This window comes from Lepidochelys kempii, chromosome 16 (assembly GCF_965140265.1).
Source record: "Lepidochelys kempii isolate rLepKem1 chromosome 16, rLepKem1.hap2, whole genome shotgun sequence".
NCBI classification, from domain to species: domain Eukaryota; kingdom Metazoa; phylum Chordata; order Testudines; family Cheloniidae; genus Lepidochelys; species Lepidochelys kempii.
In genome coordinates this window covers 29,195,748-29,222,189 of record NC_133271.1, presented here as the reverse complement: position 1 = coordinate 29,222,189, position 26,442 = coordinate 29,195,748, and the positions used below count along the sequence as shown (strand labels likewise).

At 40.7% G+C, this 26,442-nt stretch overlaps 2 protein-coding genes and 1 long non-coding RNA gene across 25 annotated transcripts in view; 1 reads left to right on the top strand and 2 right to left on the bottom strand.

Annotated features, from left to right (window-relative positions):
* The window catches only part of ANGPTL2 (angiopoietin like 2), a 43,822-nt gene extending 41,136 nt beyond the window's left edge, over positions 1 to 2,686 (top strand). The window contains exons 4-5 of the mRNA XM_073315038.1: positions 303 to 573; positions 1,037 to 2,686. Coding sequence (XP_073171139.1) covers positions 303 to 573; positions 1,037 to 1,236 — 471 coding nt within the window. The 3' untranslated portion in view covers positions 1,237 to 2,686. The remainder of the gene's footprint in view (positions 1 to 302; positions 574 to 1,036) is intronic.
* Positions 1 to 26,442, bottom strand: part of RALGPS1 (Ral GEF with PH domain and SH3 binding motif 1) — a 399,374-nt gene that overhangs the window by 218,959 nt on the left and 153,973 nt on the right. For all 23 annotated transcript variants that reach the window (XR_012155323.1, XM_073315016.1, XM_073315014.1 and 20 more), the window contains one exon: positions 25,465 to 25,591. Coding sequence is in view for 22 of the 23 variants with exons in the window: in XM_073315016.1 (XP_073171117.1) it covers positions 25,465 to 25,591 (127 nt within the window). In the remaining variant the exon portion in view is untranslated. The remainder of the gene's footprint in view (positions 1 to 25,464; positions 25,592 to 26,442) is intronic.
* On the bottom strand, positions 573 to 6,974 carry LOC140899444 (uncharacterized). Its single transcript, XR_012155329.1, has 3 exons — positions 3,267 to 6,974; positions 1,818 to 1,889; positions 573 to 583 (listed from the first exon to the last, which is right to left on the bottom strand). It is a non-coding gene; the product is annotated as an uncharacterized lncRNA (long non-coding RNA).

Genomic DNA, 26,442 nt, shown 5'->3' with positions numbered 1-26,442 from the left:
TTTTATAAGGAGTATACACTTATCAGGTTATAAACCAACCACTAACTGATAGGGTGGCAAGAAACTTTCCATTAGACAGATTATTCCATGAGTGTCCACTACATGATCTCTTGTACCTTCCTCTGAAAAATTTTGTAGTGGTGTCAAGTGCTGAAACATACTTAGGGCAAAGGTGAAGTTGCACTGGAATTTCAAAATATGCCCATGTAGTCATTATCAAGGTGCCATGGTTAAGGATGTATTGAGATTTAAAAGTAAAACATATATGCAACAGTAATCCATTTGTCACTATTTCTTCACAGCAAGGATTTGGTAACATAGATGGAGAGTACTGGCTGGGTTTAGAAAATATTTATTGGCTTACAAATCAAGGCAACTACAAACTGCTTGTAACTATGGAAGACTGGTCAGGTCGAAAAGTATTTGCTGAATATGCCAGTTTCAGATTGGAGCCAGAGAGTGAATATTACAAGTTGAGACTGGGTCGTTACAATGGCAACGCTGGGGATTCTTTCACTTGGCACAATGGGAAGCAGTTCACCACACTGGATAGAGACCATGATGTATACACAGGTATGAAGTGCTTAAAAAGAAAAAAAAACGAAGGAAAATGGCAAGTCATAGAATGACATGATAGAAAATTACATTTAAACATATAATTAAAAACATTTAGAAAGGCGAAAAACAAACTACTCTGATGATACACAAATTAATCCGGTAATCTAATGATTTTCATTGACAGATGACAAAGACTTTTTAGTTTAAATATTTGATGTTATTTTAAAAATTAAGGCCAGGATCCTTGCAGGTGAATCTTGTACTAAAGTGGAGCTCCACTGAAGAGTCCACTTGCATAGTTTTGATTGCAGGATTGAGGACTGTAAAAGGAAGGTTTTGTGTGCCTTGCTGCTTACATCAGCAGATTGATAGATTTAAAAATATCTAGACATTAAAACTGTTTTATGAAAGTTTTGCTAGTCTGCTCACTGCAAGATTTTCAGTTTCTATACTAATAACAGTCTGCTTTTCATTATAGGTAACTGTGCTCATTACCAGAAAGGAGGATGGTGGTATAATGCCTGTGCTCACTCAAACCTCAATGGAGTCTGGTATCGGGGAGGACACTATCGTAGTCGATACCAGGATGGTGTTTACTGGGCTGAATTCCGTGGTGGATCATATTCACTAAAGAAAGTTGTTATGATGATCAGGCCTAACCCCAACACGTTCCACTGAAAGAATTTTTTCCTCTTTTAATTTACTGTTTAAAACAGAACAATGAAATGGCAGTAATAGCTGCATGTGCTATCCGGAATACATCTTTATGGCAGCAAAGAATGTAAGATATTGTACATTTATTGCTACAATTTGAGGACTTGTATATTGTATTTTCAAAATTCATTCTAGCAAAAGATACAATGTAAGTGATATAATAAACTTTCAGAACATCTTTCTTTGTACCACAAATAATTAAGGTTCTTGTTTCTAGAACTGGGATTTGACATGGACTGTAGATAACACTTCCGGGTTTTATTCCCTGTAAATTATGTCTAGATGCTAAAAATACTGCCACAGCATCTAAATATTTTGTATTATGTATAAATATTCTCAAATACAGTACAATCTGTACAGCAAGAGTTTTATTCTTATTAGTAGGGATCATTTGACACAGGAAATCACATCCTTTGAAACCATGTAGTTGGTATATGTACTGTAGGGTATTAGTGGGATTATTCCTAATTTAATTTTTATTAATTGTTATAGATAAAACAATCACTAAATCATTTCAGTTTGTGGGCAGACACCCAAATAGTTACCGTAATAATTAATCCAGTCTGTCACTCTCACTCTTCTCTTGATGTACATGCCATCATTCTCAAAGCTGACCTCTGATACAAACATTTTTGATCAAGAAAGGAAAATGAGTGTTTTAAAATTGAACTGCCTGCGTGTATTTATAAACTAATCCAAACTTATAATGGCTATTGCATATTATATAGCCAACATGAATAACATTAATTTTCATATAAAACAATAGCCTAAATATTTAACATTATTTTATACTGAGCTACGTCATTACCTGCTGTGTAGCCACTGTAATCAGAAAATGGCTACAAAATAAAGGGGCTATCCAACTTTGCAGGCAAATGATGGATACCGATCTATATTCTATTTAACGTCCTTAGCCACAAGATTAAGATTCTTGGAAGAAAATATTTGTAACCAAGAACAATTATATTTGTCATATTTCACAATTATTAATGAGTACATTGTGTGTCAACATATTAAAGAGAATTAGTCACTCATATTTATAACTAAAATCAATTGTGGAAACTTGGAGAATTTTAGAATTCTGCTGAGGTAGATATGTAGAATAGATAATTGTTGCAAATTAGAAACTACAGTGAAAACCATAAAATTTAGTGAAAGAATGTCTGAGAAAAACAAAAAAAGCTCTTGGCAATTTGGCATACCTTACAATAAGCCTGTGAGATTTTTTTTTTTTTTTTACCATGTGCATATTATACTTTCTTCCCTTATTACCTCATTATTTCTTTACAAATGTATGATGTGCATTAAAAACTGGTGATGCCTGATGTAGCATGTGTTGTATATAAATGAAAGTAGGGTTTTTAATATATTATCAGATTATCCTTGTAATACTGCAAATTGGTAATAAAGCAACAAATGCTATTTTGATGTATTTAGATTAATTCTAATATTTCAGTTCAGGCTAACTTTCAAAGTACAGGAAATGATTTAACCCCACACAAGTCTACCATTGTTAATTTAAATCAAATCAATTCTGACTTCTAACTCTACACCATTAATGATTTGATTTTTCCATGAAATGAATTGTCTACACATTTCAAGATCTACCAAAGCAGCTTCCTGCTGAGACAAGTACTGCACACCTCCTACCATCTCAGTCAAAGGGGAGAATATCTTCTGGATCAGCTGGTAGGGCTGCTTCCTGTGGTCCACAAGGCTCATGATTCATGTCTTAGTTGCAGTAGTGCTCAAGATGCATACTCAACTAGTCCAGCTACCGGATGGGGGAACCTGGTTAATTTGTTAACTGCTAAACAGGGACTCTGTTAATTGTTTCTATCTGCTCTAGTTTCTGGACATTGGTACCCTAAGGGATTGAGACCATGACAAAATCAAAAGTTGTATTTCTACGAAAACTTTTGATCCTATTCAGCTGGAAAACAATTCACAGCATTTTCACATTGAAGTTTTTATTCTAAAGAACAGTTACTTACCTTACAGTAACTGTGGTTCTTCTAAAGAATGTGTGTCAATATGGATCCCACTGTAGGTGACTGGCAAGCAGAGTCCTCCCTGGATGGTGGAAGTGAGGAGTATCAGCTGAATCAGTCAAACTAAGATTGACATACTGCTCACCTGAACATGGCACCAAATTTGGCAGCCACGTCATAGGCACAATGTTTCACAAATGTCAGGGGGTTACTCCACGTTGCAATCTTGCAGATCTCAGAGACTGGAATGTTTCTGAAGCAGGCAATAGATGCAGCCTGTGCTCTGGAACAATGTGCCTTGATATTCAAAGGGATAGGTTAACCAGCCAGCTGATGGCAGATTGAAATGTACTGTATGATTTACTTGGGAAAATCTCTGCAAAGAGATGGCTTGGCCTTTGGTTGGACCAGAAGTGGCCACAAAGGGGTGAGGAGACCACTGAAATGGCTTGGTCCTATTAAGGTAATACAGCAAAGCTCTAGATAAGTCAGGATAGGCAGTTTCTTCTCTCTGGGTATCAAGTGTGGCTTCAGGAAGAAGACTGGCAAGGTTCAAGTGAAAGTCTGTCTCTGAGGTTGTCTTGAACTTGGGGTGTGGTCTCAACACTACCTTTTCTGTATGTTCAAAGGTGGTCCTACCATGAGAGCCTAGAGCTTGCCGAGTCTGAGCTGACACAATGGCCACCAGAAAGACAGTCTTGATGACGAGGTGGTGTATGGAACATTCTGGTAGTGGCTCAACGAGAGGCTCCATGAACTTCCTGAGGACAACATTAACATCCCCTGAGGAAGCTGGGTCTATTCCTCCAGGGTGTGAAGGAGGCCCTTAAAGGAATTTAAATACCATTAGATGTGAAAAGAAAGCGTGTAACTGCATCCATGCATGACATACTGATACTGCTGCAATATGAACCTCTCCTGGGGTTTGGGAGCACCAAAGATGGTGCTCTACAGACTGAATCCAATGTGCCCCTTGACCATCCTGTCAAATCTGCTGATGAGTCCTAGGAGCAAGATGGGTTGCTGATGAGAAGAAAGGCTGATGTCGCCTTTTGTATCTCACACACTTCTTGGCATGATACTCAGTGTGTCTGGGAGGGTAGGGTGGAGTGCATGGTCCCTGCTGTGACTGAGGACAGTAGTACTGGAGGTATGATGTGGAGGTGTAAATCCCCAAGGCAAGTAGGGTAGCTTCTGAGACCTTCAGCAAGTGAAGAGTGCGGTTAGTCAGTCCACTTTGTGAACAGCTCTGGTCTTCTAAGGGAAGTCCTTGATAGTGGCCGGTACTTCTCCTGGGATGCCTGATGCTTGGAGCCATGATACCTGCTGCATGGTCATGACGGTGGCCATACATCTGGCCATGGTGTCTGAGGCATACACAGTATACAGTATGCATACTGTGTATGCCTATCTTAATTATGTCTTTAGGCTGCTCTCTCTTGTCATGAGGGAGCTCTGCTAGGAAGGGAGTCTATCACGGAGTGGCTGGCCCCTTTAAGGGGAATCAGGGCCCAGTCTACCTGTGCAGGTTTCTATAAAAACAAACATCTCAGCCCTGCCTGTGCCATAATTAGCTAACTCCTGTCTGGAGGGGATGGAGTCAGGTGATCACCTAATGATCATAAAAAAGGATGATGAAACTCAGAGAGAGGAATAACTGGGAGCAGGTTGAGCTCCTGGGAAGGCCCTGAGGCAGGGTCTGCAGAAATCAGGAAACTCCAGTGAGAGGGATTCCAGGGAAAGTAGCATGGGAGTCAGTGCTCTACAATGGAGCAAAGAAAGAACTGAAAAATTAGCCCAGAAGGCAGGCTGGAGAGTAGCCCAAGAAGGGTGGAAGAACTTTTTGTTTGGACTTTCAGTTGGACTTTTGTTTTCCCAGGAGTTAAATTTGCATAGTGACTTGGTTGGAGGGCCAAGCCATAACACCAATTCTGAGCTGTGCGGGAAAGGGGAGCCACTAGAGGAAGAAACTGAGGCAGGGACTGTCTGCTGAACCATGTTTAACTAGAAGGTGGCACAATGGGATAGTCCATGAGAGAGGCACTCTGTCCTAATTGAGAAAGTCATGCTTAGTTAGTGGCAATTAGCCACATATATTTGCAATGAAGCTAAAGTGCATGGACCAGAAGCGGACAGGATGTCACATAGCCTGTGGGACTTCTCTGTAGTGATCACTGTTTTGATCTCTCATGTCTTGGTACTCCTCACAAGCAGCTCTTGAAACACTTTATAGTCATCCAGTGCCAGCCCCATAGATTCATAGATATTTAGGTCAGAAGGGACCATTATGATCATCTAGTCTGACCTCCTGCACAATGCAGGCCACAGAATTTCACCCACCACTCCTGCAAAAAAAACCTCACACCTATATCTGTGCAATTGAAGTCCTCAAATGCGAAGGACATCACTTTGTCCAGTGACGAAATAGAGAGATCCTTTGGTGGTGAGATGAGGCATTGTGTTGCTCTGCCCATCGATCTAGCTCCTCTCCTGTTCAGGGACGCAGGTGAGGAGAGAGACCTCTGCCTCAGTGATGGAGACTGGCTTCTCAATGCCTGTGATGGCGTGCCGTTCCCAGAAGCTGGGAATGAGCGACAGGAAATGAATCACTTGATGATTACCTGTTCTGTTTATTCTTTCTGGTACACCTGGCACTGGCTACTGTTGGAAGACAGGATACTGGGCTAGATCATTGGTTCCCAAACTGGGGCATGTGCCCCCCTGGGGAGGCGTGAAGAAATTCCAAGGGGAGGCATGAGGCTGCCGGGCCCTTGAGCTTGTGGCTGGGGAGGCTAGCCCCCGGCCCCTCCCCTCCTGTCCACCCTCCCCCACTGCCATGCTGCCACACAGGCAGCACCGCTTGCGCCCACCCACCTCCCAGGCTTTCCAATAAGCCAATCCTGCCGCTCTGAGCGGCCTGGTAAGGGGGCAGGGGGGCTGGATAAGGGGCAGGAGGTGACGGGGGGGCAGTCAGGGGACAGGGAGGAGTTGGATGGGGTGGAGGTTCTGGGGGGGTGGTCAGGAGACAGGGAGCGGATAGGCGTGGGAGTCCTGGGGGGCCTGTCAGGGGGCGGGGTGTGAATAGGGGTTGGGGCAGTCAGGAAACAGGCAGTGGGGGCGGTTGATAGGGGGTGTGGTCCCGTGGGGGGGTGGTCAGGGGACAAGGATCAGGGCGGGGGTCAGATGATGGTAAAGAGAGGTGGGGGGTGTGAGGGTTTCTCAAAAATTAAAAAGGGGGCGTGATGCCAAAAAGTTTGGGAACCACTGGGCTAGGCAGACCTTTGGTCTGACCCAGTATGGCCTGTTCCTATGTTCTTATCTCAGAGAGCCAGCTCTACAGCTCCTCCCTTTAGTAGGTTTCTTTCACTTCTCCCCAGACCTAGATTACCTCTTCACCCACCGCACTAGTCTGCCCCTCTTCAGTTGTTACAGCCAATATATATAAGCAGCTGCACCTGTGCCAGCCAATCAACTGCTTTCCAGTCGGGCGCTCCTTGTAGCAGACGTTACTCTCCTGCTTCTTTAAAATGGTGCCTTCAAACTGGGCTCAAGATCAGAACTTTGTGGACTTGATTATTATTATGGCTGTCAAGCGAATAAAAAAATTAATCGCGTTTAATCGTGCGATTAATCATGCTGCTAAAATATTTATTTTAAATATTTTTGGATGTTTAAATAGATTAATATCAATTGCAACACAGAATACAATGTGTACAGTGCTCACTTTATATATATTTTTGATTACAAATATTTGCACTGTAAAAAACAAAAAAATTATTTTTCAATTCACCTCATACAAGTACTGTAGTGCAATCTCTTTATCATGAAAGTTGAACTTACAAATGTAAATTATGTACAAAAAAACCTGCATTCAAAAATAAAAGAATGTAAAACTTTAGAGTGGGGGCTGTGGAAAGCGGCGTAGGCCGAGGGATGTGCTGACCGCCCTTCCCGCAGCCCCATTGGCCTGGGACAGTGAACCACGGTCAGTAGGAGCTGCAATTGGCCGAACCTGTGGACACAGCAGGTAAACAAACTGGCCCAGCCCGCCAGGGGCTTTCCCTGGTGGGCCGCATGCCAAAGGTTGCCGATCCCTGCTTTAGAGCCTACAAGTCCACTCATTCCTACTTCTTGGTCAGTCAATCACTCAGACAAACAAGGTTGGTTACAATTTGCAGGAGATAATGCTGCCTGCTTCTTGTTTACAGTGTCACCTGAAACTGAGAACAGGCGTTTGCATGGCACTGTTGTAGCTGGAGTTGCGAGATATTTATGTGCCAGATGTGCTAAAGTTTCATATGTCCCTTCATGCTTCAACCACCATTCCAAAAGACATGCTTCCATGCTGATGATGGGTTCTGATTGATACCAATCCAAAGCAGCGTGGACTGAAGCATGTTCATTTTTATCATCTGAGTCAGATGCCACCAGCAGAAGGCTGATTTTCTTTTTTGGTGGTTCGGGTTCTGTAGTTTCTGCACCAGAGTGTTGCTCTTTTAAGACCCCTAAAAGCATGCTCCACACCTCGTCCCTCTCAGATTTTGGAAGGCACTTCAGATTCTTAAACCTTGGGTCGAGTGCTGTAGCTATTTTTCAAAATCTCACATTGGTACCTTCTTGGCATTTTGCCAAATCTGTTGTGAAAGTGTTATTAAAATGAACATGTGCTGGGTCATCATCCGAGACTGCTATAACATGAAATATATGCAGAATGCGGGTAAAACAAAGCAGGAAACATGCAATTCTCTCCCCTCCATCCCCCCAAGGAGTACAGTCACAAATTTAATTGACGCATTATTTTTTTAACGAGCTTCATAAGCATGTCCTCTGGAATGGTGGCTGAAGCATGAAGGGGCACACGAATGTTTAGCATATCTGGCATGTAAATACCTTGCAACACTGGCTACAGAAGTGCCATGCGAACACCTGTTCTCACTTTCAGGTGACGTTGTAAATAAGAAGCAGGCAGCAGACTCTCCCATCAATGTAAACAAACTTGTTTGTCTTACCGATTGGCAAAATAGGAAGTAGGACTGAGTGGACTTGTAGGGTCTAAAGTTTTACACTGTTTTGGTTTTGAGTGTAGTTATGTAACCAAAAAAAAATCTGCATTTATAAGTTACACTTTCACAATAAAGAGATTGCACTTCAGTGCTTGTATGAGGTGAATTGAAAAATACTATTTCTTTTGTCTATAATTTTTACAGTGCATATATTTGTAATAAAAAATAATAATATGAAGTAAGCACTGTGCACTTTGTATTTTGTGTTGTAATTGAAATCAATATTGAAAATGTAGAGAAACATCCAAAAATATTTCAAAAATTTCAGTGCAGTGAATGAGGCTGTTTTCTGTTAAGTTCACTTATTACAGAATTTGAAAGACGTGTAGTGAATAAGACAGGGAATTGCACGAAGGAAACAGATGGGTTTATGGTTTATTATTTTTATTATTTATTTGTATTATTGTAGTGCCTAAGAGCCCAAGTCATGAACCAGGGCCCCATTTTGCTAGGCACTGTACAAACACAGAACAAAAAGACAGTTTCTGCCCCAACAAACTTATAAGCTAAGTATAAGATAAGACAGTTGAATGACATCCTGAATGGGTACATATTTAATATTACCATCACCACTCAACATGTAACCCCATTCCTTATTCAGTACACACTATCCAAAACCTACCTGGAATAATAATTTATTAATTTCCTCACAGGCCTTTCTATGGTGCTCATCACAACAAGTGAAATGGACTGATGGTCTTATCTCCATTGTACAGATGAGGAACTGAGGCACAGAGGAAAATATATACAAAATTGTCTAGTGTCCACTAATTTTTGTTGCCTAACTTGAAACACCTATGGCCTGATTTTTCAGAGTAGCTAGCGTTTTTACGGCACGTTCTATATTCAATGCACAACTTCCATTGATTGATCTGGACATGGCAGCGAATGAGGACAAACACAGGGATGTATTTTAGGTGGCAGGTCAAAACCTTAGTCAACTTAACCCAGGGGAGGGCATTATTCACGCTGTCACACATGCTCTCACATACCAGTCAATTTAAGTGAGTTCCAGTGCAGGGGTTACTGGGTTCCTACCACATAAACCATAACTCAGGGTAGACTTTCCTCAGCCTACAGCTAGGACTTCGCTCACTCATCTGATTCCTACCACTTGCCCCACAAACCCCTACAAAGGGGACAGAGGATAGCAAAGGGGGGGTATTTCAGCCTGTGAAAGCCAAAAGGTCTCCCTTATCCCATGCACTCAACACCCATCAGCAAAATCCCAGGTCTTTTACTTCAGAGAACTGTTCCTTTTATCCTTTTAATGACACTGGAAACTGGCTGTAAGTTGTGATGAACTAATATCCCTACTAAGTAATACAACTAACTACTAAATCCTACTCCTATTTAATATAACTGTGTCTCCAAGATGCTGTGAGGAAGGTGAAAAAACCCACCAGGCCCACACCAATTTGGCCCCTACAGGAACAAAAAATTCCGTCCTGACCTCAAAAAAGGCAATGAGTCAGACCTTCCGCAGCCACAAAACATCGCTCCAACACTACCAGAGTGAGGCTGCTGACATGGAGCAAAAAAGGCTCCATTCAGCCCAGACTACAGTTTAAATTAAGGAAAGGGGAGAGTGAGGGACCAGTCAGCTCCTCTCCTGCCCCAGCAGGCCAATGAGTGATTAGAGACTCTGGAGGGGGAGGAGCCACCGCTGCATCCCTCAGCTTACATTCTTCCCCTTTCTGTTGGGGCTGTTCTTATCACCATCAGCCCCATCAAGTTTTCCACCCATTGAGCAGGCACTTCAGTTGCAGTTATGAGTGCTCAGCACTGCTGCAAACCAGATCCCAGGGTGCTCATGTTAAGCACCTAGAAAATGAAGAACACGCAATGAATGAAAGGTTTTGACTTTTCCAGCAGTACACAGGAACTCTGTATCAGAGGCAGGGATAAAACTAAATTCTCCAGGGTGCAATTTCAACTGTCTTAACCATAAGACATCCTTTTTCTTCCTGCAGCCCCTGCCTCGTTAATCTAAACCCCTTTCAAAATCTGCAAAAAATGAGGAACGGGTCCTACAGACAACAGCCTCATTCACTATAGAACCCTAATTCATTTCCCCAGCAGAGTTTACTCTGTACTCTGAATGAGGCAGGGATCCTGTGGAAAAATAGTATTTGATCATGTAATTAAAGACTGTATCATACTGCATACACACAAGGAGGGTACATAAAGGTTGCATAGGCAACCTTAATTCTGGCATTTCCTAACTTTTAGAAGCTTGACTTTGCAACTTTCACTTTCTTTTATTGTAGCTTTCTATATAACATTTCTATGTATATTATAAACCTGAAACCAACATGCAATGCCCCTAACCTAAAATAAAATTACGTGATTTTTTATTGCACCCCTTTCATTCCTTTCTTCTAGCCCTCATAACTGTGTAGAAAAGCTTCAAAAATGTGACCAGAGTATAACCTAAAGGTGCAGAAACCAAAACACAAAATGAACTCCAATTTATTATTTTTAAAAAATCTTATTATTTTTCAGCAAAGTACATGACTTTTTGAGGCTTGACTCAAGTTTTTGTGAAAACTTAGGGGCTTAGCAAGTCTGTACAAAGTAGGTATTAAACAAATGTATTAGTTTCAGGAGCTATTTAGATGCACTTCATGTTAATAATTTTTGTAGTATTAAATATGTCTGTATCTGTATAGTGTTCCCTGAAATAATCCACAATAAGGGTTAACAAGACAGTACTCCAGTAGATTTTTAAAAGTAATATAAAAACCCCCCATCATTGGGAATATATAACTGACGCAAATGACCGGTAAAGGAAAGAAAACCTTTTATAGGTTTTGGAAAAGATTTCGGAATAAATCTCCTCAAACACTTGCTTCCCAAAACCACAAATATTATGCTGTATTCAGCTAAAATTGAACCTCATGATCTTTAATATGAATAAAGAAGTATTTCCCCTCTCTCCTCCTAGAAATAGAAATTACAGACAGAGAAGGACCCAGAAATATACACATTTCCTTTGATACTAATACTAATTTATTTTCAGCTCTCCTTATTGCTTTGTTTGCTTCTTGACTATGACATGTTGCCATTCTCCCCCATACAAAGATAGACCATACATTCTAGTATTTTTTTAAATTCACTTTGTGCTTTCAGATGTTGGATTTGCTGTTTGCCCTCACTAAAAGTCACAAGAAATACAGCTGCTGCCTATGTTAAAATTACATCATTTGTTAGTTTGTAGAGTTACAAAATTAATTTAGTTTCTTGCATACCTCACTTCCATGTGTGTTGAGATCATGCCAGTTAATTGATTTTAATGTAATAAGAGTATACCACACATTAGCAGGGTTAGAGGACTACCCCTCCGTTGGCCTGTATGCTGTACTGGAAACAGTATATGCTGGCACTCCAGAACTCACAGTGGTCAGAATTTTCTAATAATGATGCACAGAGGAACTATTTACTGGCAATCAAAGTCTCTCTCAGGAAAGGAGATGAATGCATTTACAATGAGGAAGACTTTAACCCTGGAAGCTCTACATTCAAGTCCACTGGATGGAAATAAAATTTAAAATCCAAACTGAAGTCAAAGTAATTACATCAGGCATAAATTTGACCCCAAGTCTTTATCATCATGGCTTCCCTTGATATACAACTATTTTATCATGAAAATACCAAGGTCAGAAATTGTAAAGTTCATTTCAAATAGTGTAATGTATAAAGGTACACGAGCAAGTATATGAATTACTTACTTCTGAATTATGCAGCATTATTGTAGATGTGTTGGTCCCAGGATATTAGCTAGACAAGGTGGGTGAGGTAATATCTATTATTGGACCAACTTCTGTCGGAGAGAGAGAGACAAGCTTTTGAGCTTATACAGAGCTCTTCTTCAGGTCAAATTCAATCTGTGTGAGCTCAAAAGCTTGTATCTCTCTCACCAACAGAAATTGGTCCAATAAAAGATATTACCTCTCCCACCTTGTTTCTCTTATTTCTGAATTGTCACTTCCAGATAATTAAAACACTAATTCTTAGAGTCAAGTTCAGTTCCCCTAATTCAGGCACTGCTCCCATTGACTTCAATAGGAGTGGTATTTGAGAACCTAAGAGTAGAATATATACGTAAGAACTAAATATCCCTGTCACGTCCCACTGCTGTCCTTTCAATATTGCCAAAGGGACACAATCACTTCTGCTCCACTATTTCCAGTACGTGAAATGATTCTAAGATGATTATATGTTGTGGTCATTTTGAAATGAATCTATATTCTTCAGTAACAGTTCAATTCAAGATTTAATAATTAAAGATATTGTACACACACCACCAGACACAATACTGTAGTGGTTTACCTCTTAGCCCCACAAATAAAATAAAATCAACCAAGTTGAGTTTAATGAAAAAGCAAAATAGATTTTGTTTTGGGTGCCATCCCCTAATAAGCAGATTGCCACAAGGGATACACAAAATTGATACACTCCAAGCCAACTAATAGAAATGGGTAAAGACCATACTGTATCTTTCTCACAGTAGGGTAAGCAAGGTTACCCTGACACATTCTCAGCATGCTAGGAGCTGCACAGCTGAATACTACCAACAGTGTCCAGATAAAAGTTTATCTCCCTATTATTAAAGAAAATTGCTGGAGAAAGCAATTTTCAACTTTCATACTTAAATGTCCATTTCAAAGAAGTCCTTCCATGAAACTCTTCTGTCATCACTCAGGGCTGTTATACCCATTGTTATATCCAAAGAAAAGGAGGGTGACCCTTTAATAGTTTCTCTACAAGAGAAACTATTAACTACACAATAGAATAGCACACCCTACCCGGAACACACACACACACCTTTGTCTTCCCTATGGTACACAGTATGAAAAGACCACCTTCAATGAAAATTGGAAAATTCAGTGACCAACCACAGGACCCATAAATTTTCATACAAGACTGCAATTATTTCCCAGACCAACCTACGGCTAAATGCTTCCAACACTCCAGACCACAGTCTTGCTGATCTCAAGATTTTTCTAACTTGGAAGATCTGTCTGAAAAGAAAAAAATTCAACTGCAAAGTTTTAAAAATAGTTTAAAATAGTGGTTTTAAACATGGAAAAGACTAAATCCATTTAACATCTTACAGAGAGTGTGGTTATGAATATTATTTTACTTGCTTAGACTGTGCTCATTTAAAACTTCAAGCAAAGTTTTAATTTTTCTTTCCAGTTACACAAACACACACACATTCAATAACTATGTTAATGTAGAGTTAAGGTGGACAGTACATTGCAGTAATTTAGGGTAAACAATATTACAGGGATGTTGTAATTAGCCCAAAACCCATTGATATAAACCCAGGAAATTAAGTTAAGGTTAAACTTAAATCTAACAGAAATCCAAACATATTAAGGTAAGAAATGCACAATTAAAGCAACCAACCTTAAGTCTGCCCTTTAGTGGCACCATGAATGAAAAAAGGGGAAAAAAGCTAATGTGTCTTTAAAAATCAGTTTTATCTAATTTTAAACAAACTAACACATGTTCCAGACTTTAACTATGTTGGAAATTTGAAGTCTGTTATTCTGTAACGGACATACTTAGGGGCAAAAATAAAGTTGTAGCACTGGGTACTAAATTCCTTAAAGGACCCATTTTAATTAACTGTAAACTCTAAAATAAATAACAGCTCTACGTGTTAATTCTGAGAAAAACGTATTCTGTACTCAAAGAGTAAGTGATGTAAATTTGGAGAGAGTATACTGTATTTTTCATAATTTTAAAGCCAGAAGGGAAAATTAAATAATCTAGTCTGATTTCCTATATAACACAGGCTATAGAATTTCATCCAGTTATCCCAGTATTGAGTCCAATTATTTAAGTTTGAATATCTTCCAGAAAGGGTACTAGTCTAGATTTGAAGATACTGAGATGGAGAATCCACCACCTCACTTGCTAGTTGCTCCACTGGTTAACTACCCTCACTGTTAAACAGTTGTGCCTTATTTCTAATTTGAATTTGTCTGGGGTCAATTTTCAGCTATTGGTTCTTGTTATGCCTTTTTCTGCTAGAGTAAAGAGCCTTTTAGTATCCAGTAATTTCTCCCTATGAAGATATTTATACATCGTAATCAAGTGACCTCTCAATCTTCTTTCTGATAAATTAGACAGATTGAGCTCTTTCAGTGTTTCACTGTATGGCATTTTCTCTAGCCCTCAGATAATTTTTATGGCTCTTTTCTGCACTCTACCCAATAGTTCAACATCCTTCTTAAAATGTGGACACCAGAACTGGACACAGTATTCCAGGATCAGTCTCCTCAACACTGTACCCAGAGGTAAAAATCACCTCCCTACTCCTATTCCTCAATCCCAATTTTCATTCAAGGATTACATTAGCTCTTTTTGCCATAGCATTGTATTGGGAGCTAACGTTCAGTTGCTTGTCCACTATGACCCCTAAAATCCTTTTCAGGGTCACTGCTTTCCAGAATATAGTACCCCCATTCTGTAGGTACAGCCTGCATTCTTTGTTCATAGATGCATGACCTTGCTTTTGGCTATCTTAAAACACATTTTGTTTGAGTGGGCCTAGTTTATCAGGAAATCCAGATTACTCTGTATGACTGCCCTATTATAATTACTTGACACCTCGTACTGGACAGCAGATCACACTCATGACACAAGGACATAATTCTGTTTCTTTCCCAACATAAAACAGAAATATTTATTGAACACGTCAGCCTTTTTCTGTAGTAATATTAAAATTCTACAATCTCTACCAAGTATTGAGCCTATACCTTTGTTAGGATTTCTTCTGTTCCCAATATACTAAACCCGTGCTTTAAGTGCGTAACTCAACTCCACATTAACTAAAGCTTCCATAATGAGACAAAGTGGTGGCACATACATATAACCTGCTGACGGCCTGTTGAGTGGCCTTTGTAAAATGAGTTTGTTACCACTTGCTACTCTGGTTGAAAGTCTTAAGAAGAGAGACCAAACACTGAATTGAGATGGAGAATACATTTTCCCTTTAAAAGTAACTCCTCCAAGTCATATATGGCACATTAGTAGGAGAGAGGTATATGGGGAAGTTTGCTGCTGCCTACATTGTACCTGTTTTGTCCTTGTTCTTCAGTCTAGTACCAATACTGTATTCACTAAAGAACAAATTGTCAACAACTGTCAAATGTACCATTAGATCTGGTACTGGGAAATAACATGGAGTCAGCATGCACAAGTAATAAGTACTGAACAAGGAGCAAGGGTGGTAATCAAGGTTAGGTCAGTATTCCAATTGCAAACCTCCTTTTTAAGGTACTTCTAATTTTGCTGTGAGAATTTTTACACTAGAGCTTGGAGCAAACAAACTTACTCCAAAGGCAGATGTACTTTTTCAGTGAGAGATTGAGTTTGTGTGCCCAAACATACACATTTTTAGAGGTTTTTTTTTTTTTTTTTAAAATCATTCTGCTTGTTTTAAAGCTTTATGAGTGTTTTATGAGTTTTCAAAACCTGCAAGTTATAGTGATACTTGTTTTTTTGATAGCATTACTTTCAAATGAATATTTTTATGGGGCATTGATCTAGAATGCACCTTAGAGCACTGGAGTAATATGGAAGAAACATATTGACAGTAACAAAGTCACTTAATTCAGAAATGCAGTTTTGCAGTGCCCACGCACCAATGTTTTCCAAATTAAATTTCATAAAGATTTAGCAAGTGGACATAATGCACAGCTAATGTTTATAACCTGCCACCAACCCAGTTCTGAGACTGAAAGAAAAACAATAAAAAATTCATTCTTACATAGATGAGTAATAACTCATAATTCTTAAATACATATTTTCATGAGATTAAAGATATGTTTATGACAATCATTCCAGAGTTTTCAGGACAGATGAAATACCACAAATTTTAAAACTTACTAAAGATGGCTTACAAAAATCATAAAAAAGTAGGGCTGTCAATTAATCACAGTTAACTCACGTGATTAACTCAAAAAAATTAATCGCGATTAAAAAAAAATTAATTGGGATTAATCATAGAGTCATAGAATATCAGGGTTGGAAGGGACCTCAGGAGGTTATCTAGTCCAACCCCCTGCTCAAAGCAGGACCAATCCCCAATTAAATCATCCCAGCCAGGGCTTTGTCAAGCCTGACCTTAAACACTTCTAAGGAAGGAGATTCCACCACCTCCCTAGGTAACCGATTCCAGTGTTTCACCACCCTCCTAGTGAAAAAGTTTTTCCTAATATCCAACTTAAACCTCCCCCACTGCAACTTGAGACCATTACTCCTTGTCCTCCCCCACTGCAACTTGAGACCATTACTCCTTGTCCTGTCATCTTCTACCACTGAGAATAGTCTAGAACCATGCTCTTTGGAACCACCTTTCAGGTAGTTGAAAGCAGCTACCAAATCCCCCCTCATTCTTCTCTTCTGCAGACTAAACAATCCCAGTTCCCTCAGACTCTCCTCATAAGTCATGTGTTCCAGACCCCTAATCATTTTTGTTGCCCTTCGCTGGACTCTCTCCAATTTTTCCACATCCTTCTTGTAGTGTGGGGCCCAAAACTGGACACAGTACTCCAGATGAGGCCTCACCAATGTCGAATAGAGGGGAACGATCACGTCCCTAGATCTGCTGGCTATGCCCCTACTTATACATCCCAAAATGCCATTGGCCTTCTTGGCAACAAGGGCACACTGTTGACTCATATCCAGCTTCTCGTCCACTGTCACCCCTAGGTCCTTTTCCACAGAACTGCTGCCTAGCCATTCAGTCCCTAGTCTATAGCGGTGCATTGGATTCTTCTGTTCTAAGTGCAGGACCCTGCACTTATCCTTATTGAACCTCATCAGATTTCTTTTGGCCCAATCCTCCAATTTGTCTAGGTCCCTCTGTATCCTATCCCTACCTGCCACCGTATCTACCACTCCTCCTAGTTTAGTATCATCCACAAATTTACTGAGAGTGCAATCCACACCATCCTCCAGATCATTTATGAAGATATTGAACAAAACCAGCCCCAGGACCGACCCCTGGGGCACTCCACTTGATACCGGCTGCCATCTAGACATGGAGCCATTGATCACTACCCGTTGAGCCCGAAAATCTAGCCAACTTTCTACCCACCTTATAGTGCATTCACCCAGCCCATACTTCTTTAACTTGCTGACAAGAATACTGTGGGAAACCGTGTCAAAAGTTTTGCTAAAGTCAAGAAACAATACATCCACTGCTTTCCCTTCATCCACAGAACCAGTAATCTCATCATAGAAGGCGATTAGATTAGTCAGGCATGACCTTCCCTTGGTGAATCCGTGCTGACTGTTCCTTGCTCACTTTCCTCTCATGTAAGTGCTTCAGGATTGATTCCTTGAGGACCTGCTCCATGATTTTTCCGGGGACTGAGGTGAGGCTGACTGGCCTGTAGTTCCCAGGATCCTCCTTCTTCCCTTTTTAAAAGATGGGCACTACATTAGCCTTTTTCCAGTCATCTGGGACTTCCCCCGATCGCCATAAGTTTTCAAAGATAATGGCCAATGGCTCTGCAATCACAGCCGCCAATTCCTTTAGCACCCTCAGATGCAACGCATCTGGCCCCATGGACTTGTGCACGTCCAGCTTTTCTAAATAGTCCCTAACCACTTCTTTCTCCACAGAGGGCTGGCCACCTACTCCCCATGCTGTGCTGCCCAGCGCAGCAGTCTGGGAGCTGACCTTGTTCGTGAAGACAGAGGCAAAAAAAAGCATTGAGTATATTAGCTTTTTCCACATCCTCTGTCACCAGGTTGCCTCCCTCATTCAGTAAGGGGCCCACACTTTCCTTGGCTTTCTTCTTGTTACTCTTGACATCTCTTGCTAGCTGCAACTCCAGGTGCGATTTGGCCCTCCTGATTTCATTCCTACATGCCCGAGCAACATTTTTATACTCTTCCCTGGTCATTTGTCCGATCTTCCACTTCTTGTAAGCTTCTTTTTTATGTTTAAGATCCGCAAGGATTTCACTGTTAAGCCAAGCTGGTCGCCTGCCATATTTACTATTCTTTCGACACATCGGGATGGTTTGTCCCTGTAACCTCAATAGGGATTCTTTGAAATACAGCCAGCTCTCCTGGACTCCTTTTCCCCCTCATGTTATTCCCCCAGGGGATCCTACCCACCAGTTCTCTGAGGGAGTCGAAGTCTGCTTTTCTGAAGTCTAGGGTCCGTATTCTGCTGCTTATCTTTCTTCCCTGTGTCAGGATCCTGAACTCGACCAACTCATGGTCACTGTCTCCCAGATTCCCATCCACTTTTGCTTCCCCTACTAATTCTTCCCGGTTTGTGAGCAGCAGGTCAAGAAAAGCTCTCCCCCTAGTTGGCTCCTCCAGCACTTGCACCAAGAAATTGTCCCCTACATTTTCCAAAAACTTCCTGGATTGTCTGTGCACCGCTGTATTGCTCTCCCAGCAGATAGCAGGATGATTGAAGTTGCCCATGAGAACCAGGGCGTGCGATCTAGTAGCTTCTGCGAGTTGCCGGAAGAAAGCCTCATCCACCTCATCCCCCTGGTCCGGTGGTCTATAGCAAACTCCCACCACTACATCACTCTTGGTGCTCACACTTCTAAACTTAATCCAGAGACACCCAGGAATTTCTGCAGTTTCATACCGGAGCTCTGAGCAGTCATACTGCTCCCTTACATACAGTGTTACTCCCCCACCTTTTCTGCCCTGCCTGTCCTTCCTGAACAGTTTATAACCATCCATGACAGTACTCCAGTCATGTGAGTTATTCCACCAAGTCTCTGTTATTCCAATCATGTCATAATTCCTTGCCTTCACCAGGACCTCCAGTTCACCCCGCTTGTTTCCAAGGCTTTGTGCATTTGTATATAGGCACTTGAGATAACCTGCTGATCGCCCCTCATTCTCAGTATGAGGTAGGAGCCCTCCCCTCACAGACGTTCCTGCCTGTGCTTCCTCCCGGTATCCTGCTTGCCCACTTACCTCAGGACTTTGGTCTCCTTCCCCTGGTGAACCTAGGCTTATAACAATAGAATACCAATTGACATTTTTAAAATATTTTGGATGCTTTTCTACATTTTCAATATTTATTTCAATTAAAACAGAATACAAAGTGCACAGTGCTCACTGCATATTATTATTTTTTATTACAAATATATGCACTGTAAAAATTATAAACAAAAGAAATAGTATTTTTCAATTCACCTCATACAAGTACTGAAGTACAGTCTCTTTACCGTGAAAGTAACTTACAAATGCAGTTTTTTTTTTTTGGTTACATAACTATACTTAAAACCAAAACAGTGTAAAACTTTAGAGCCTACAAGTCCACTCAGTCCTACTTCTTGTTAAAGCCAATTGCTAAGACAAACAAGTCTGTTTACATTTATAGGAGATTCTGCTGCCTGCTTCTTATTTACAGTGTCACCTGAAAGTGAGAACAGGCATTCGCATGTCACTTTTGTCGTCAGAGTTGCAAGGTATTTACATGCCAGATATGCTAAACATTCGTATGCCCCTTCATGCTTCAGCCACCTTTCCAGAGGACATGCTGATGAAGCTCCTTAAAAAATAATGTGTCAATTAAATTTGTGACTGTACTCCGGGGGGGTGGGGGCACGAGGGAAATGAAGAATAGCATGTCTCCTGCTTTCTTTTACCTGCATTCTGCATATATTTCATGTTATAGCAGTCTCGGATGATGACCCAGCACATGTTCATTTTAATAACACTTTCACAACAGATTTGACAAAATGCCAAGAAGGTACCGATGTGAGATTCTGAAAAATAGCTACAGCACTCGACCCAAGGTTTAAGAATCTGAAGTGCCTTCCAAAATCTGAGAGGGACGAGGTGTGGAGCATGCTTTTAGGAGTCTTAAAAGAGCAACACTCTGGTGCAGAAACTACAGAACCCGAACCACCAAAAAAGAAAATCAACCTTCTGCTGGTGGCATCTGACTCAGATGATGAAAATGAACATGCTTCAGTCCACGCTGCTTTGGGTCGTTATCAATCAGAACCCATCATCAGCATGGAAGCATGTCTTCTGGAATGGTGGTTGAAGCATGAAGGGACATATGTATCTTTAGCGCATCTGGCACGTAAATATCTTGCAACTCCAGCTACAACAGTGCCATGCAAACGCCTGTTCTCAGTTTCAGGTGACACTGTAAACAAGAAGCAGGCAGCATTATCTCCTGCAAATTGTAACCAACCTTGTTTGTCTGAATGATTGGCTGACGAAGAAGTAGGAGTAAGTGGACTTGCAGGCTCTAAAATTTTACCTTCTTTTATTTTTAATGCAGTTTTTTTTGTAAAAAAATCTACATTTGTAAGTTCAGCTTTCATTGTAAAGAGATTGCACTACAGTACTTGTAGGAGGTGAATTGAAAAATACTTTTTTTTGTTTTTTACAGTGCCAATATTTGTAATAATAAATTAATATAAACTGAGCACTGTACACTTTGTATTCTGTGTTGTAATTGAAATTAATGTATTTGAAAATGCAGTGCTAGAATTAAGTTCTTAAAAATGTATTTGAGAAGCAGAGCCTAAGCCACGGCTGTTCCAGGCAAAGGAATGTGGTTCCATCTGCTTGAATGTGTGTCTGACGTAAATTGGGTAAGGGGGTGACCAAAGACAAAGAAAAGCACAATTACATACAAGGTAAACAAAGCGATCAGGAGATCGAGTGGGAAAAGATGAATATAATCTCAATGGGGATGGAGAATGTACCCCCAGGAAGCCTTCCTGCCTCTTGACCCACCGTCAATGAACTTTGGGCAGACAGCAGTGTGTCTACACCCCAGCAGGAGAAAGAAATTTGGTCTGGGCTTACTTTTCAAAGAATACATTTCAAAGGTTTACTGGGCTATAAAAACAGGGGTTCTGAATCTCTAATGATAAGCAATTGAATCACCTGATTATATACAATATTACTGTATTATCAAACTGTATCAAGCAAAGTGACAGGTTTCAGAGTAACAGCCATGTTAGTCTGTATTCGCAAAAAGAAAAGGAGGACTTGTGACACCTTAGAGACTAACCAATTTATTTGAGCATGAGCTTTCGTGAGCTACAGCTCACTTCATCGGATGCATACCGTGGAAACTGCAGCAGACTTTATATACACACAGAGATCATAAAACAATACCTCCTCCCACCCCACTGTCCTGCTGGTAATAGCTTATCTAAAGTGATCATCAAGTTGGGCCATTTCCAGCACAAATCCACGTTTTCTCACCCTCCACCCCCCCCCACACAAACTCACTCTCCTGCTGGTAATAGCCCATCCAAAGTGACAACTCTCTACACAATGTGCATGATAATCAAGGTGGGCCATTTCCTGCACAAATCCAGGTCACTTTGGATGAGCTATTACCAGCAGGAGAGTGAGTTTGTGTGTGTATGGGGGTGGGGGAGGAGAGAAAACCTGGATTTGTGCTGGAAATGGCCCACCTTGATTATCATGCACATTGTAGGGAGAGTGGCACTTTGGATGAGCTATTACCAGCAGGATAGTGAGTTTGTGTGTGTGTTTTTTGGAGGGGGGTGAGGGGGTGAGAGAACCTGGATTTGTGCAGGAAATGGCCCACCTTGATGGTCAAGGGTGGGGTGGGAGGAGGTATTGTTTTATGATCTCTGTGTGTATATAAAGTCTGCTGCAGTTTCCACGGTATGCATCCGATGAAGTGAGCTGTAGCTCACGAAAGCTCATGCTCAAATAAATTGGTTAGTCTCTAAGGTGCCACAAGTACTCCTTTTCTTTTTGTATCAAGCAAACTCTTTTATGAAAGCCTGTGACACACTGGTGATTAATATCATTGTGAAATGTCTGCATTAACACTACGTGAGGAATTATGAATACGCAGTGATATTATGTTTTGAAGTCTGTGACCAAACACAGGGAGAAACAGGTTCTCTCTCAGTCAGGAAGGAAAGCAACTAACAACCGGTCTGAAATATAAATTAAACATTACTGAATCAAAACAATAGAAGCCCATTTACATACAAATCAGTAAGGGATGGGAAGACAAAACAGGAAGGGAATAACAGCAGGAAGCCTTCCTGACTCCTATAACATGGTTAATGAAATTTGGGAAATATGAGCAGAAACAGAAAGCTATTTTGGGACCCACAACGTGGGGGATCAAGCGGCCAGAGCTCTTGATTTCAAAGGGGTTGAAGTCTCTGGAAACTAAATACAGGTGAGAAATCTGTTTAAGCAAAGATTGTAATTTGCTTGTTAATTTTTAGTCTTGGAAGCATATTTTCATATTTGTTTGCTTGTAACTATTTCCGTCTTTATTCCTCATATTTGGTATCACTTAATCCCATGTCCTTTTGTTAAATAAACTTCTTTTACTTTTATAATAAACCATATCAGTTCTATAATTGAAATATGAGTGTTTTGTCAAACCACAGTTCAATTAATGAGCTGCAGCGTATCGTCTCTTTAAAGGAGCATCAAATTTAATACTTTCTGTGAGTATTCCAGGAGACAGCTGACCACTGTTCGGAGATATCTCTGGGGAACTCAGTAGTTGTGGTTTACTGTTTGTTACTTGCAAGGCAAGATTCGGACTGGTAGAGTCCTGAAGAGTTTGCTGGCAAGGCAGACAAGTTACGATGTCAGGGAGTTGTCACACAGCTTAGCAGTAGCAAAACTCTCACTTGGTGAGAATTAGAGGGGTAACACAGTTACTCACAATTCTAGGAACCTGAGCAGATTGTCACATTAGCAGACGGTTTGGAGGAAATTCGGGACTGGGCGGGAGGTGTTGGGGTCACTCTGCAAAAAGTAACTGGGTGGTGAAAACCAGGGTGTGAAGTGCATGTTTATAAGCTGGCAGTTGGTGCCAGGGCTGTGAGCCACCGCAGCATAGCAATGAAGGCACCCAGAGTTACAGGGCAGGTGGTAACAACCCTTACTGGTCTAGGTTAAATCCCAAAGCGTCAGAACGTCCAACTTAGGGTAATTTAAAAAAAAAAAAAAAAAGCTTCAGCAAAGGTTGTTTAGCTTCTTCCAAGAACTAGGAGACAATACATTGTTTTGCCAGTGTTAAAATATTCTTACAACTCTTTTGTTGTGAAACTCTAGTACCTCCATGTTTCAAACTTGCCATGAGGATTGCTCTGGGGACAGAGAATCCTTTTGCTGTCTTGGTGAAAATCCATTCAGCTTCATTCAAGTTAAAAGCCTTTGAAAACTGCTGTTTGCATGCACTCAGTGGAGGCTTGTTAGAAGCTGGCAGCAAAATTCTGTAAAGATTTGGTCTGCACTGAGCATGAAAGCTCTAATTCATGGCTACAGGGATGGAGAAGGACTTTCCTTATATTGTTCCTTCTGGTTGCTGCAGCTGCTGTGGAATGGAAATGAGCAATGGAATTGAGAGCAGGAAAACCACCTCTTTTGTGTTCTCAATACTCTTGTTTGCTGGCACGCAGGCGTCACAAATGCGACCATTTGTTTTCTTGTGCAGATGCACTATGATACCGTCTTTCATCACACAATTACACATTTTTTCCACATGATCCCTGCCTCATTTAGTGCACAGGATGGATTGTGCTCAGGGAACGAATCAGGGTTGTGTAGTGAAAGAGGCTGTTGTCTAAAGGACCCTTCTCTCACTTGTTGCTGAAGTTGGAAGATGTGTAGTGAATGAGGCAGGGGACTGCAGAAAGAGAAAGGATGATCTTGTAGTTGAATGCTATTCTGGAGAACTGGATTCTATTCTAGCCTCTGCTGCAGAGTTCCTATAAGATGCTGCCTGTATAAGTTAAACCAAACTGTTAATAGGTGGCCAGCAACTGTGCTCAGTTTCTAGATACTCTGCCTGAGACAACTGAGATAGTTGGTACTATCTCTATTTTACAAATGAGGAACTGAAGAACAGTGAGGTTAAGTCCAAAATTGTGAGGTGTCCACCAATTTGGGACATCCAACTTGAGATGTCTAGGGCATGATTTTTTCAGAACACTTAGTATTTGTATAGCATTTTATACATTCAAAGCATAGCTCCAATGAACTTTAGCTGTACTTAGGTAATAGGTCCCACCACTTGGTGTCAGGGTGGGAGATGAGGATGGGGAAATGAAGTGTGTGAAGCACGAGTGTGTACAGTTGTTCCCTCGGCGCAGTTTGAAACTGGATCGGCTGCAAGGCGCGCAGCTGGCTCGGAGTACAAAGGGAAGGAGGACGGGAAGGCTTACAGGGCAGGGGCTTGATGGAAATATCCAGAGGGCCTGGGGTGAGGGGTGGGCGGGGGGTGCCCTCTCGCAGGACCTGCTAGAAGTAGACCCAAGAAGTGGGCAATAAGGCTGCCTCCACCTCCTGAAGTGCGCGCCAGGGAATTTGAAGGGTGGAGAGCTCCAGGCGCCAACTCAGCACTATAGGAGAGTGATCTTATTGGGTGATGGGAAGTGTTAAAGGCCCCTCCCCCACTGCTAAAGACCCCTCCCACAGTCTGGGGAGGAGCTACTGAGCCCAGAACTCAACTAAAGTCGGGGGACAATGAAGAAAAGGGCAGAATCCACTGACGCAGAGAAGGAGCTCTGCCACACCCCGTAACCTCCCCGTTTTTTTAACTGAAGGGGTATTAATGGGCTTTACCTTGAATAGTCCCTTAGAATGTGTGTTAACTACTTCTGCTAAACAATCTGTTCCATCTTATATTTATCTGTAATGCTCTGAATACCTTTTCCAGACCTGAAGAAGAGCTCTGAATAACTTGAAAGCTTTTCTCTTTCACTAACAAAAGTTGGTCCAGTAAAATATATTACCACACCATCTTGTCTCTCTAACAAAAACTTAAATTTAAGACATTCCTGAAATGCAATCCTCTTGTAAATTAAAAAGAGCTATGATCCACATTAAACATTGATGTATTTATATTTTCAGATTTAATGTGAAGATGAAAACTCTGCAAGTTCACGGTGATCTTAGACACTATTACACCTTAAAATCCTTCACTACCTTTAATTTTTCTGAACAACAAACTAAGTGAACCACATGTTCAATATGTGGTTTGCTTCAAGTGCACTACGTTCCAGTTGGCTACTTGTCAGTCAGAAACAGCAAAGACTTCTTATTCAAAACTGAATATATTTCCACAGATACCACAACCCTGTTTTCACACCTACCTAAATAGGGAATAGTAGGGACCATCTTTAAGCTTCTGATGTACTCCCGTGTCCTCTTATAGTTATCTTCCTTAGACATTAAGTAGTCTAACTTCTCAAAGGTGGTCTTGTCTTTGCGATTTAGAAGCTAAAGAGAAGAGAAAGAAAAACAGTAAATACAAACTCAAGAGATAGTGTCACCCAGAAGACAGAAAAGCATACTACAAGGAGATTTGGTTAGATTTAAAACAAACAAACCAAAACTAGCATAATATTTGAAAGTTTTTTGCACATTAAAATAAAAGTATAGTTTCATTCTTAACTCTGAAGCTGTAGACAGATCTTTATAGTATTATTTATATATATTTTGTCAATCTATCATCTTTTATATACATTTTTACGTAAATGATAAAATGTTAACCTTAACATCATCTGTGTTAATTTTTTAAGGGTAATATGTAAAATGTTATAATCCAGACATTAACATTCTTTCCTAATTTACAGAATATTATATGCTCTTGATTTTGAAACTTAAAATAACTAATACTGAGAAAGGGCTCTCTCTCTATATGCAAGACACACCATTTCATCAGTGTCTCAAAAAAAGCACATCTATAAACGTTAACAGAGTTGCTAAAACCTTGGAAGAAAAAGTCTTAAAGTCTTAAAATAATTATATTTCTGGATAATCTTACTATTTGCTACATAATCTTGGCAAGTTACACAGAGTACAGCAAAACAGGTCAGAATAAGAGTCTGATGTCCTAAACTATGGAGGCATATATGTGTAATATACTGCATCAAAAATATTCATTCACTTTTAGCTGATTTTATATACCTGGCTAATATTTTTGAAGCCACAATTAAAAAGCCAGTTGGAGCTAGTATTGATGCATAAAAATTATGGTATTGCAGACTACTTAATATTGAGTTCTTACACTTGAATTTTAGGGTAAGAGAAAGATCTCATGTCCACAATGCTATCTGGACAGCTCCCTC